Source organism: Topomyia yanbarensis, chromosome 3, assembly GCF_030247195.1.
Source record: "Topomyia yanbarensis strain Yona2022 chromosome 3, ASM3024719v1, whole genome shotgun sequence".
NCBI lineage: Eukaryota > Metazoa > Arthropoda > Insecta > Diptera > Culicidae > Topomyia > Topomyia yanbarensis.
Window position 1 is genome coordinate 96,964,335 of NC_080672.1, and position 14,948 is coordinate 96,979,282.

General features: G+C 43.5%; 2 protein-coding genes across 2 annotated transcripts in view; one reads left to right on the forward strand and one right to left on the reverse strand.

Annotated features, from left to right (window-relative positions):
• Positions 1–14,948, forward strand: part of LOC131687988 (high affinity cationic amino acid transporter 1-like) — a 400,280-nt gene that overhangs the window by 128,433 nt on the left and 256,899 nt on the right. The gene's annotated exons all lie outside the window — the stretch shown is intronic.
• Positions 8,695–11,051, reverse strand: LOC131687987 (transcription initiation factor TFIID subunit 5-like). Its single transcript, XM_058972102.1, has 4 exons — positions 10,875–11,051; positions 9,903–10,819; positions 9,255–9,837; positions 8,695–9,199 (listed from the first exon to the last, which is right to left on the reverse strand). Exons 1-4 carry the CDS (start codon positions 10,935–10,937, stop codon positions 8,807–8,809), a joined length of 1,956 nt encoding a protein of 651 aa, XP_058828085.1. The 5' UTR covers positions 10,938–11,051; the 3' UTR covers positions 8,695–8,806.

Consider the following 14,948-nt stretch of genomic DNA (forward strand, 5'->3'; position numbering starts at 1 on the left):
TGCTTAGGAAATGGTAAGTAGGAATTCATACCAATTCGACCCATATTAAAACCTCAACAGCATGATAGCCATCATTGCCGGCCGCCCCCATCTCCATCGTTCACGGGGAAGGATAAAGGATAAGGTAGACAGGAAGTGTTGATGCTCCATCTACTTAACGGAAGGACGACGATTCATCAGACTCTTCCATAGGTGTCGCGGAGTTGGTAGTTTGGAAGGGTATCAGGTCTAGGATTCGCTCCAAGCAAGCGATGCGACCTGTAAAGCATATTTTAATACGTAGTTGTTTAGTTAGTCTTCGAGTGCACGATCACTCGAAAAAGAGATCTTGTTTAGTTTTTGGTTTTTTTTTAAACTCTGGGCAGCCGGCTACTGAGAGTATACTATGTTCCCTAAACAAAAGCAATTTGAACTCCACTCGGCCGACCGTGGGAGTATTGCCTAGAAAAGCTAATCTTATCTGCGTAATGGGCCGGATCACTATTTATTGCAACAGTATTTGGACAGAATTCGCTACTTCTACTCTACGATATATTTATTGGCTTGAAAACTACCGAGTGACACATTATACAGGCTAGAGTGACAAGCTAGAGTGACACATTATACAGGCAAAAATAGCGCGAGATGTTATAAATCAAGGAAAGTATTTCTTATTTTCCATATCAGATTTGTGGAATACAAGTATACGAGCGATAATAACGAACACTGAAGGGAAATATAAAGGATTGTTAACCTGATGCACGGGCTTGTTAGCAATAACGGAGCTTGAAATTAGGTTCATAAAAGCAGACGCGGCGAATTTTCAATACGTATTGACCCGTGATCATAGATACTAGTCAGATTATTCGTATTGGGGCTAATTTCCGATCAACTATTCATTTTTACGGCAATGTTTTCTCGACTAGATCTGTTCGCACCCTCTCATTCTGCTACTATCGGCAGAAGGCTGATAGCACCCAGTCGTCGCCGGTCTAAGGACCAAATGTCATCAATAGACTTAGACTCGCGTGGAGGCATGAGATAGGAAACTTGTGAGAATTTTGTTATCCCACCGTTTGACGACCTGTTTTTCTCTCCGCTAGTCTGTTATATAAAGTGTCTGTAGTGGAGTGCACTGGTTTGCACTTTATAGCAGAAGTGTCAATGCAACGTACCCAGTTTTCTGCACTTCTGCTAGAAAGTGCAAAAACGGTGCAGTTTCAGTGCACTCCACTACACCGGTGTCAATTCTCGACAAAAATATGATTACGGCTTAAAAGGCAACTGTCACAATTCCCTTTGAAAGCAAAATCCGGACAAACCGTTACACACCAATCACAGATGTTGGTAGTAAACAAAAAAGAAAAGTTTTCTCTTTCATTAACTGCTATGAACTGTGTTTGGCCAGTAACGGTTTGCCCGGAATTTCCTTTCAAAGAGAATTTTGACAGTTGGCTTTTAAGCCGTAATCATATGTTTATCGAGAATTAATCGAAAATCCTATTACTATTTGAAATTAGGTACAGTCAAATAACTCAGTCTCGACTAGCGTGATAACGCAAACCCACGGCATGATTGGACTAGCGGAGTGAGTCTGTTTATCATCCTACAGACACTTTATACATACACTCAAAAAAAAGTAAACGTTATGCCTATTGATTTTACACATAGATTTTTGCAATTAACGGAGGCATATAGACACTATTTGCTGGCACATAAACCTAATGTGTGTATTTACAAGAAATATTGATCTTACATTTCATAACTATTAGGCACATAAGACCCCATTCTATAACAATATGCACATATAACTTATGTGTATGCATACATAGTTTATACAGTTGACACATAGAAGGTATGTGTGCGCGTGATAACAATAGCATTTCTTCTTCATATGAATTTTAAGCGGTTTGAAGCAAATAGAATTAACGTTTGGATTTTTTCAGTGTAGACTTGCGGAGACAAAAACAGTAAAACTAGCAACCATGAATATAAACTGGCATCAAGGAAACTCCCACAAACTTTGCATGGACTTCCTCTTGTACTTCCCCTCTCAAAGCCCTCATGCTCGTTTACGTATACGTAAACGTATCGTATCGTATACGGAGCCCTTCTGGCTAGCTCAGGCGTTGGCACTGCCTCGAAATGTGGTCGTTAAATCCGTATATTTTTATATTCGATTCGAAGATCGACACCAGTAACAACCTGGTTTCGGTATACTGGTTATTGCGAACGTCAACGGACAGGACACGGATCACGAATTGTACGGCGACTTTGGGCTGACAAGCGTGCTGTTCTTCCCCTGCGTAAATAACGATAACACCGACTTGAAATGACGAGTGGACTAGCAGCACCGTTGCCTCCGTCCCGACAGATCTCCGGGTACGTTCAAAACTCGTCACCATTTAGTTGGTGATACTTGTAAGAATAACGTGTGACTCGGTTGCGTGGTAAGAAAGAACATACTGTTTTATTGGACGGTTTCTCTGTTCTACATTACAATAATATAAGTGTATGTGTGGTGCTTCTTAGCTCTTCTAACGACGGCGGATAGCCCACTGCAACCATAAACATCGTTACATATTTCCTTTTTTAACGCTTTAGATATTTTTAATAATATTCTTGTCTTTTCTAGTCCGAACCAATCTACCACTTCTCGTTCTATTCTGCACTGGGTCTTCGTTGTGTGCTACCTTAGGATCAGTGACAGGGTAGTGAGGCTCTTGTTGATTCCCTTCTGATGCATGTTGTATTGGAATTGTTTCCGATGGCATTGTTGAACAATCAGACGGCATGTGCTGCATATTCTCGGAAGATGACGATTGTTTCAAATCCCAGGCGTTTCTGCGTATTGTCTGGCCAATTAAAGGCTTCACTCTATAAGACATGGGATCACAAGAGGCGACTAAGTACATCGTATTGCATTTGCAACGAGCGGCAAACTGTAGAGATCACCGGTTACGCCAGTGGTAGCCGCAGCGAGCACCAGCAGCGGCTTGGTGAGAGTGAGCCACGAGGAAACCAACGTGAGATGGGGTTACCGAATCGAGTGTTCACCCCGATATCAAATAGCAACACCAGAATGACTCACATCTTAGGAAGTCGTACTTAACGGAGGTTAGGAAAAGGTCGATGAGATCTATGAATTCGTGAAGGACAAGCACACCAAGGTCAAGCAGCTAGTAAAGAATATAAAAGCGGCCGTAACAGCTGCTGAACGCAAGAAGAAGGCGCTCTTGATGAGAGCTGAATCAGCCGTAAAAGCTCTGATGAAAGGTGAGGTGACACCAAAGAGTTGCCGCAATACTCGCTCGGATAAAAGAGTGAGGGACGCGCCGGGAGAGCAAGAGGACCTGAAAAAGCAGAAGAGCGAGCTGGAGGATACCAACCACCAATGGATCGTTAGGTAAGACTTGTTGATGCATAGTGGGAAACCAGCAGGCTAAGCGGAGAGAACGGAAACAAAAGGAAGAAAAGAAGAAGGATCAAGAAAAGAAAAAGAAACGTAAGCCTCCTCGGGAGAGGTACAAAGGCGATGCACTGATCATCGAAGCGAATGATACGACGTCCTACGCCGCTATTCTCAAGAAAGTGAGAGAGAAATCAGAGCTAAAGAAGTTGGCAGACAACGTTGTTAAAACGAAGCGCACTCAAAAAGGCGAGATGATCTTCATGCTGAAGAAGGATCCTTCCGTCAAGAGCTTGGACTACCGTGAGATCATTGCTAAATCCTTGGGCACCAAAGCGAACTTGAGAGCTCTGTCGCCGGAAGCCGTAGTCGAGTATAAGAGTTTAGACGAGGTAACAAACTGATCAAGCAGTACAAACTAGATGTACCGATAACTATCGGATTTGGAAATCGTATCGAGACACTCAAACGGCGGCGATTCGACTACCGGTGACCATTTAACAACAATCTGGCGGATATTGGGAAGAGATAAAAGTTAGATGGTCAGTGTGCTTCAAGATGGAACCAAGCTTCAGGTGCTTGGACTTCGGACATCAGGCGTGGAACTGCAAGGGCACGGAAAGGTCTGCACTGTGTAGAAAATGTGGTGGAAAGGAACACGTTGTTAGAGACTGTACGAAACAACCAAGGTTCATGATCTGCAAAACGGAGGAAGAAAATAACCACATGACTGGCGGCTTCAAATGCCCTACGTTCAAAAAGGCGAAGGCAAGCCAACAATGACGAAGATAACTCAGCTTAATCTCAATTATTGTGACATTGCACAGCAACTGTTGTTGCAGTCAACAACATAAACGAAGTGCGACGTTGCAATTATTGCCGAGCCGTATCGTGTTCCTCCAGATAACGGTAACTGGGTGGTGAATAGTGCAGGGATGGCGCCAATCTAAGTAATAGGCGGTTTCCTTGTCCAAGAGGTGGTGGATAACACACACGAAGGCTTCGTGATCGCCAGGATCAACAACGTATTCGTCTGTAGCTGCTATGCTCCCCCGAGACGGACACCAGAGCAGTACAATCGGATGCTGGACGCATTAACCGACTCGTTAGTGGAACGAACGCCGGCTGTTATAGGAGGAGACTTTAACGCTTGGACTGTGGAGTGGGGTAGCAGGCTAACCAACGTAAGAGGTTACAGCCTATTGGAAGCACTGACAAAGCTGGACGTAAGGCTGTGCAACGAAGATTCCGCTAGCACATTCCGTAAAGATGGCCGGGAATCCATCATCGACTTAACATTTTGCAGCGCGTCGCTGATGGATAACATCAATTGGCGAGTTAGTAAGCAGCAGAGTTACAAATATTCAAATTCATTGAATGAAAATTGATCATATTCAGCCGCATTCATTTTCAATATTCAGAGACGCATTCATGCAGATTTTCATTCGTCTCCGATTATTATACGAAGTGATGTAACAATGCCGAGGAAAATAGAGCCGAGGAAGTACCGGTGTGGAACGATAAGCTCAGCATTGTAGGGACTGCCTCCTTAAAAGCCAGAAAACGCCTTCAGAGAACAAGATCTGAGACAGTCAGAGCCACTTTTATGAACGAAATAGTGCTAAGCAAGTCGACCTGCTACAAGGAGCTGTGCAGAGAAGTAGACGCTAACCCTTGGGGCAATGCTTACCGTGTCGTTATGACCAGGATCAAGGGTTCAATGACTCCAGTGGAAATGCGCGCTGACAAACTGAAAATTATCGTGGAGGATTTTTTCCCGAAACACGACCCAACCGCCTGGCCGCCTACACTGTACTTTGATGTAGACAGGGGAAATGCTGGTAACATTCGAGTCTCCAACGACGAGTTCCTTATAGTGGGGAAAGGGCTGAAAGCGAAGAAAGCTCCCGGACCGGATGGTATCCCTAACGTGGTACTGAAGACCGCTATTCTGGCGTTTCCGGACATGTTCAGGATAGTCCTACAGAAATACCTGGACGATAGCTACTTCCCGGATAAATAGAAGACCAGGGATCCACCAGGAGATCCAGCATCATATCGGCCTTTATGACTACTGGATACTCAAGGTAAATTTCTGGAAAGGGTCATCCTCAACAGGCTGGCGACCTACACTGAAAGTCAAAACGGACTAACGCAGAGACAGTTCGAATTCCGGAAAAGAATATCGACGCTAGCTGCCATCCGCACAGTCATCGCTAGCGCGGAGGAAACATTGAAATAAAAGAGAAGGGGTAATGGCTACTGCGCCGTGGTAACGATAGACGTGAAAAACCCGTTCAACAGTGCTAGCTGGGTGGCTATCACTGTAGTGCTACACAGAATGCGGGTCCAGGATTATTTGTGCAATGTTCTGAAGAGTTACTTTCAGAACCGAGAACTGGTCTACGAGACGAACATGAGGAAATGCCCTGGAATATAAAGTACAACGGAGTGCTAATAATGGAACTACCCAAGGGAGTTGAAATCGTCGGCTTTACAGATGACGTTGTCCTGACAATAATCGGCGAGACCCTCGAGGAAGCGGAAACCTGAATGGCTGATGTCAAGTTGCAGCTGGTTCACCACAAGACGGAGGTAATGCTGGTCAGCGACGGAAAAAATTCGTCGTGATCAGCGTCGGCGGACATTCAATTCCATCGATGCGTGCGCTGAAGCACCGGGATGTGATAGTCGAGCATCGATTAAATTACAGCAGCCATTTCGACTTTGTATGTAAGAAGGCTGCAAGGACAATTAACGCATGGGCAAGGACCATGTCGAACATTGGAGGAGTAAGATGCAGCACGAGGCGTCTCCTAGCGGGTGCCTCATCCTCAATGCTGAGGTATAGCGTACCGGCCTAGGCTTCTGCACTGATCTCAAAGCGGAACCAGACGAATGCCGGGATAATTCCCATCTGCATCCCTCTGGCTGATGACATGGAATGCTACCAGCGGAGGAATACACGAAATACAAGGATACTGATCAGTTGGTAACAGTTGACAATATAGTCGAAGAGATGTGCCACGACAAGTATATCTGGCATGCTGCCCACAGAGTGGTTACGAGTATATGCTCCGAGCAGCACAACGGGACGAAGGTACCAACAAACTAGCCCCATCGGCTAGAAGCCGCAGTGAAATCAAAACCGTGTTTCGGGAGAAAATTCGCCGCCGCGGAACTCTCCGTCGGTGTAGACTAGGTCCCCCGCCGGAGACCAGTTGAGTAGTACACGACGTAGCGTTGGGGCGCCAGTTAACCGGACGTTAGGCTTCACCAGTCCGGAATCGCCGGACTGACCTCAACACACTACCGGGTAGCTCTTGAGTAGACTAGATGCACCGCCAGGAATTAGAGCGATTAGACCGCGTCGAACAGCTAGCAGTGGGTCGTCAAGGCGCCAGTGAACCGGAAGCTACGCTCCACCCGGCATCGCTGGACAGACCTCATCACTAACTGGCAGACCCGTTGATTAGGCTAGGTCCACTGCCGGGGACTGGATCGAGTAGATCGGGACGAAGTGGTCCACGGAAACGTACATCGGTATCGGGAGAAATCTACCGTCAGGGAATTTGCAGTAGGGTACATTCACCGCCAGAATGCCACTGCCAGAACAATCTCAGTCGGAGTAGGGTAGCTCACCGCCGAATAATATCCGAGTAGATCTCGAAAAAGCTGGCTCAAGGAAGCTGGTATGGGTGTCGGGAAAAATTTCTCCGTCGGGGAACTCTCAGTTGGAGCTGGGTGAGTTCACCGCCGGGGACTATCTGATTAGATCGTGATAAGGCTGAGAGCTGAATGACTCACGGAAACAGGAGCTAAATGTGTTATGGAATTAGCAACTAAACAGCCCACTGGGACGAAAACTAAATGGCGACGTAATAGATGGAGACGAAAAACAAGAAAAGGCTCCAGAGTTTCATCAAAGCTCCAAGGAACCATTTAATGGACCAAGTCAGCCTCCGAAATAGAGCAGAAAAAGAGGTATACAGGAGTTGCAGGGCTAACAACCCCCCCCCCCCCTTCGACCTACAGCGCCATAAGCCATAATTCCGAAAACTACTCCGACGAATCATCAGTCCCTTCACTGATGGCGAACATAAATTGGAGAGTATGCGAGAAGTATACGCATAGCGACGATACGATTCGCTATCGTATCAACCAACGGAACCCTGCTGCAGCAAGGATACACCTTCGTTGAGGTATTTCGGCCGGATGGCGGGACCGATAATGTGGATACGGCAAGAAGGACTGTGACGACTTGTGAAGCCACAATGCCACGAAAGCTGGAGCCACGCAATAGACGGTGTCCAGCTCAAAGGTTGAACGCTAGGAGGAAATTAGGGCCGCTTTAAAACGGGTGGTCAAGCTTAGCGAGATAGATTGCAACAAGGAGTGCGGACAGCGTTCGAGAGTGCCGAGAAGGTAGCTAAACGCGGGAGCGAAGAGGTGATCGATACTGCGCTGTGGACACGATAGATGTGAAGAATACATTTAACAGCGCGGAAATCGTAGGTTTCGCGGACGATGTGTCACTAACGGGAATTGGGTAGACACTCGAAGAAGTGGAGGTATTGGCGACGGAGAAAACAGACGCGATCGAGAGCCGGATGACGGGATCAAGTTGCAAATAGCTCACCACAAAACAGAGGTGTTGTTGGTCAGCAACTGCAAAGCGGTTCGGGGGAAGCAGATCGACGTCGGAGGGTGATTTCGTCGAGCACTGAAGCAATTGGAAATGGTAATCGACGACCGGATGAGAATGAGGGTGCAGATCCACCACCGGGGACTAGCAGAGTGGACTGAGAGAGAGCATCGGGTATGGGTCGTCAGGGTGCCAGCAAACCGGATGTTTTTATCCACCGAAATCGCCGAAATGACCTCAACACCTGACTGGTAGGCTCGCCTGGGAAATCTCCGACGAAGTAGACTAGGTCCAGCGGTGGGAACTATACCGAGTAGTTCGCGAACAAGACGGGAGCTCAACGAGAAAGTTGTGCTAAATGGCACAAGCGAGCCGAAGGACTCATAAAATTAGACAATCTCAAGTTTGCCGCCCAGATTGTCCGCATAGGGGAAGAGAACTAATTCTCGACCCACAGCTAGCTTTCCTACTGTCATACAGAAATTGCCACGTATGGATGGTCGAAAACTGTCAGTGTGTCGAGGAGGGCTGCTGTAACCCTACTGAAAGAACTAACTACTAAGTGGTTGGCTTAGAGTGTATGCTGTACATATAAAAAAACCTCCCCGGTAGTGCTTCAAGACATTCTTTGAAATACATTGATAAATCAATTTTACGTGGACAATATATATTCAAATGTAAAGTATCGATAATAATAGCACAATCAAATTTGTACCGGAAACCTTACATTCTAAAAAAAAGCTTCATCTTACAAAACTAAAGTGGTCATCAATTTAGACCGACCCTTCGAACATGCCGACGCCGAGAAGCAAATTTCGTCTGGTAAAGTGCAACGTCAAGAACGGTGTCTGCTTCGTGGGAAACGATCGCATCAAGTAAGGTTCCCCATCACGCACATCCGGATTGTGGGAAACGTTCACATTTTCACCGCTGATGTCTTCGCACAATTTGCTGAAATCCCACAGCTTGAGACAGCAATCCAAACCACCCGTTGCCAGTACAACGCCATCCCTGCTAAAACACAGTGAATGAATGGAAGCCGAGTGACCGCAAAGGGCTGCAATCAGGTGACCATGAGCCAAGTCCCAGATAAGAACGCGGCAATCGGCCGAACCGGAAGCCAGATAGCGACCACAAATCGAAAAAGCTAGTGAATAAATGGGGGCCTGAAAGATTTTAATGAATTAATCATATAAACATTATTATAAGAATCTAAATTACCTTATGTCCAGTCATCAATCGCAAATGATTTCCAACGCAAACGTCCCAAAGACGAACCGTTCTGTCACTAGAACCAGTAGCCACGTAATTAGAGTTAGGATGAAAAATACAAACATCGACATCGGACAAATGACCAGCGAAAATGCGCAACGGTTGATGGGTATCCGTTGCCCACAACCTAGCGGTTTTGTCATGTGAGCAACTCAGAAAGTAATGTCCGTGAGGAGAGAATCGGACATCCCACACGGCAAATTGATGACCTTTATAAACGACCACACAGGTCCAAGTGTGTAATGACCACAGCCGGATGGTGCAATCTTCTGAGCATGAAAGCAACATGGTTCTGTCCGGAGAAAACGCACACCGGAAAACCGGTCCGCTATGACCATGAAGTATTCGACTGGTTTCCGCCTTACGATCGTCTAACATACGAATCAGGACGTCGTCAGCGTCGCGATCGATTTCCTTCAGCTGTTCGGCTGATTTCATTTCCCGTAGCTTAACTGGCGACAGCGACCACACTTTGATGGAAGAATCAGAAAATCCAATGGCAATTAAACTGGAGTCTTCGCAGATTTCGGCACTAATGCAAAAAAACAAAAAAGTGAAAATTGTTTGAATTTGTTTGAAGAATTAAGTTATACGCACCATGTCACCGTGTAATTTGCATTTAGTAGCGTATACATGCAAACGGACGGCAAACAATCGGGACCTAGATTAACGCGCTTAGACGCCTCTCGTAATGCCTTAATCTTCTCCATCTTATCAACATCCTTCAACTTCGGCAGTGGAATTCTGTCCAGCGGTGGAGCATTCGGATCCGACTTGGACTTCTTCGAAAACAGTGGATCCTTCTTGGGCTTCTTCTTCTTCGGCTTATCCGGTGCATCCGGATCCATGTCGTCATCCTCCTCGGGTGGAGCCTGTACCAATGTTTGCACATCCGGTTCTTTCAGCAGTCCGTAGTAAACCTTTACCTTGTTATCCAACCTTTTTGCCTCGCCAATCATTGCACCGGACGTGGCATCACATTGGGTCTTATTTCGAGCCACACCCTCATACAAGTCGAAAAATAAATGCTCATTGACAATGTTTAAAATCACCGATGCTTTCTTCTCGTGCAGATGCCGCTTCAACAGCGATAAAGTATCGCGCGAGATTCGAATCGTAAAAGCATTCGATTTGAATGTATCCGTCAGATCGTTCCCACTCATTTGATCCCTCTTCGACACCATCGCCAACTTTGCCAACTCATCCTGATAGTAATACTCCTGTTCCGGACCAAACTTCGAGATCAGTTTTTTCGCCTGTTCCTCGTGGCTATTGTACACCAGCTCAATGTACATATGCACCAACACCGGATAAAGGATCAGTGCAAGTTCGTGCCGATAGATATCTAGTGATTCCCCCACGAACCTTCGAAGTTCCATGTAAGAATGTTCATATATATCCGGATCCCCTTCGCTCTTGTAAGCAGCCAGCACACTATTAACGTCCGCTTCGCCAGCAACATTTTCCGGCACATCCGACAAACTAGCTTCCTTTTTAAGAAGCTCTTCCGTTCCCTACAAAATTAGTTTCGCAAGCAGTGTCAACAATGAGTATACAATGGTAATTTACCTTCAAATTGTACTTTTTCAGCACGGCCAAGACGGCCATCAAATCTGTTTTATTCTGAGCCATTGTGAAACTGGAAACTTCACTTATTTAATACAAAATTTCATTGAAACATCGCGAAAAATAAAAAAAAAACCCAATTTGCCGATGCGTTGCAACAACTCGAGTTGATTTGTTTTGGAAGCGTTTCTTTGACAGACTCGAAATATTTTTTATCCCGCCTTTTGTTCAGCCCGCCTTGAAAATACACGCTACCGAAAAAGCAACCAATTCGGTAACGTTAACTTTATTAATGTCGCCCTGTAAAAAAAATGCGGACGAGCATGGTCAGGCGATTTAAAAAGTTTGACGTTTGACTCAACTCGCCTGTGCTAATTGCCGCTAGTAACAATTGCAATTTGCGAATGCGATTTAAAGGCAATTTCAATACTTAGACAAATTTTCTGGTGGCTGAAATGGACTTGGTTGTTTTTTGCGTTTTTCAGACATGGCGGTTCATGTTTGGCTTAAGTTTAAAATTGTTTTTTGAACAATTAGTGTGTTCTCACTTGTATTTTGTTTGTCTAGTGCACTTCATTTAGCCAACGAATGTAGAAAATTGTGGAATCGTGTGTAAGTATAGTAGAACAAGATCTTTGACCTAAAGTCTTTATGAACGTCAGATCAAATACAAATATGTTAATACGGAATGCTCTGACAATTTCTCGAGGACACATTTTATAACCCAGGTATACCAACAATGGTGCACTGTCAGAATGACAGCATACTTTGATGAAATAATACCAAACTAGCAACAAAGCTTTTGCTTTGTTGTTAAGTTTGAAAATTTATGACATTTAATTTCGATTGTGTTCTGAACTACTTGCATAATGAGTGGTTTTGTAGTTCCTTCCGCGGATAGAGAATCTCGCCTGTACAGTATGGATTGCGGTTGGGGATTGCTGTTTGCTATACAATATGTGTCATGTTGCTGCTACGGTTTGCTATAGAAAGTATTTTATCAATTTCGGATTTCATGTAAATAAGTGAGAGTATTTACAATTTAATAATCACGTTCGAATTATGATAAAAATATTCGAAGAGTTTATTTGTTAAACTAGGTTTACCAAGGCGTTAAACCTTTTTTAAAAGTTAAGCGATGGTGGAGAAATCGGCCCTTGAGGTTATTGCGATAAGTTCACATTGCTAGAGTGAAAAGTTTCCTTTTAGCAGTGCTGCGACAAACCAAATTCAAATTTGTAGTTTAAACTTTTTTCATCTTGAGTTTCAAAATCAAATGGATGCTTGATCGTGGTATTTTGATCGGACCCAGGATCGCATCAGGTCTCGGATTAGGAAGGATATCGGTATAGAAACAACATCCAACGAAACTGCAGCGCAATCAATAGCGACAATGATTTGTTAAATCGTTTGTTCGGGCTTTTTCTGATATGTATAGCCATGCTATACTTTCTGCACACTACATTGGTGTATAATACAAACGAAAATCCCATTAGTATTCGCAAGTTTCGTATAGTCTCATAGTTCTTTGCTTCTAGGGAGCATTGCACTGCAATCCATCGAACGGAATAACACGGATGAAGTTTTATCCAGTATTGGACCACTTCACTCAATTCCATTAGATCAACTCCGTAAAATTATTCGGAATCCGGAATGGATTTCAGCTGAAATGCAACTACTGATGGGCTGGTTGTTACATTTTGAGCTGCAATCCATAATCCATTTAGAATGCCGAACTAGTGGCGGATCAAGAGGGAGGATCCTGGGGGTCCAGATCCCCCCAAAAAAAATATACTTGTTGAGTAATTTTAAATTAGTATTAATTTTTATTAGTTTCGTTCTTGTATTCTCTTTTTGTATTATGATAGTAAACAAGCATGTTTTTGCTCTTGTTTGCTCTTAAGTAAGTGGTAGCAAGAATTGGAACAAATAGTTTTGTTTCAGTACTCAATTCTAATAAACATGGTATTCAATAAATACCACAACGTACGGTGATTCTCCGTAATAGGCTGTTTTAATTGTAGTTCGTCGGAAGTGAAAATGTTATGGCTGATGGCTGCGTGCCATACGAAAAGCAACTTATTAACCCTACGCATAAAGACGCGATAGGTATATAGCAGGATGAATGTGAGTAAATTGATGATGGAAAATCTACCGTTTTCATAACTTTTCTCTGGCGTGGAGTACATAGGCATAGTAATCAGTGAAGTCAATACCGGGGTTAGCAATGGTTACTTATTCTCAGTTTCTAGAAGCCTGCGCAAGGCTGCCTATCTTATCACGAAAATCTGTTTTGAATACCATTAGTATATCAGAAACATCTGTAAATAACGTGGTCTTGAGTAAAATATTTGTTTGATAAATCATCGATCATCTTTTTAGCGTTATTGTAATAATAAACTGACAAAGCAGCCACAACCTTACCTTGAATCAATTATCGAATTCTGAATTTACTGACGATCCCAAAATATATATTTCAAAGTTGTTTTACGCGGATTCCATACTGGATGCCTATTGATTGATTCTTTGGACGTCGTGCAACGTTGGATTAATCCCTATTGAGATTCATTAATATAGGTCACTAGTGTTTATCTGAGGTCCCTTCATGTATCCCATAGAACATGTGACTAATTTGGAATTATGGGCAGTATCGCAATGTCAAAAGTCTTGTGGAGAAATAATTGGGTCATTAAGCTATATATAGTTTTCCGCTCCATTCGATAAATTTATACATACATAATATAACATTATTTAAAAAAAATTCGTTGTGATACGCAAAAACGATTTTTTTGTTTTTTAAAATAAATCTTATGTAAACTTGGCAACCATACATAGGAAAACTGCGGTTGTTTACATCTGGCCTATCAAGACAACACCCAAAATGAAAAAAACTATATATGCATTAGAGCACTCTAGTTAGAGTGTGGCCAAGAGGCCATGACGTATCCAAACGAACATGAAATTTGACGTATTTCCATTGTGTATACGTCAAATTCCATGTTCGTTTGGATACGTCATGGCTTCTTGGCCACACTCTAACTAGAGTGCTCTAATATGCATTGGATGGTGTTCATGTCAAATAAAAATAACCCTGCGGGAAAACCGGAAAAACATGTATTAATTTTTTCTGACGGGATATCATTTGTCGTGAAATTCGATATGTCAAATGCTTCTGATACTGTCAAATGCAGACTGTCATCATATTTCTTTTTTTTTTAATTTTAATATTAATTTCACGTTTCCTGAGTTGGAAAAAAAACATTGTTGCAATCACGAAAATCAGCTCATTTAATGATCCAATTACAACCTTTTACTTCGAAAACACAGCCGGACGATTATAAGGAATCCGCAAGACAGAACGTCGAATTCGCCAGAGTAATTTTGAAAACATCACAGCGATAGACAGCGTTAAAAATCACTAATTTCTCGTTTCTCATAATCGGTGGTTCAGTCCTGGTCGCGCAAGCTCAAGCTCTCATGATCGGTTGTCAATTCCTTCGGAAGCTGAACTTTCAAGTCATTGTTACAATATATGGAATGGTTGTAATAATTGTAATTATCAAATAAAATATGATGAAACAAATATTGCAGCATTTATTCGCTCACTGGGCGCTCTTTGTCTGAGGACAGAGGTCAGCAAAATCTTGATGTCGTAGCAGCAATTATTCCAGTCAAGACCAGAGGCAGATAGCATGTAAATATCGAGAAATAATCCATTGGAATTGAGAAATATAATTATTTTCTTGTTAGCTAGCGGAGTCAGTTAAGTGTCTTCAGAGCAGCGAGTCACACCATCGATGTCTGTCACATTCATCGAACGTTGCTGCAGACTGAAAGGAAAGTACTTTCTTTAGAAATTAATTTTCATTCCATTCCAAATCTACCACACTACGCTGTGTAAGAATCTACGATACAAGGAACATTTTAATTATGTTAAAATGTGGAGCACGAACTAAATCATGGGACCACGTACGTGAGAAGTTTGTATCTATCGATTAGCCGGGTCAACAGGAACACTTGTTTCGCCCGGAGCTCGCTACAGCAACCAAAGCGGGGACTATCAGCCACTGAAATAAA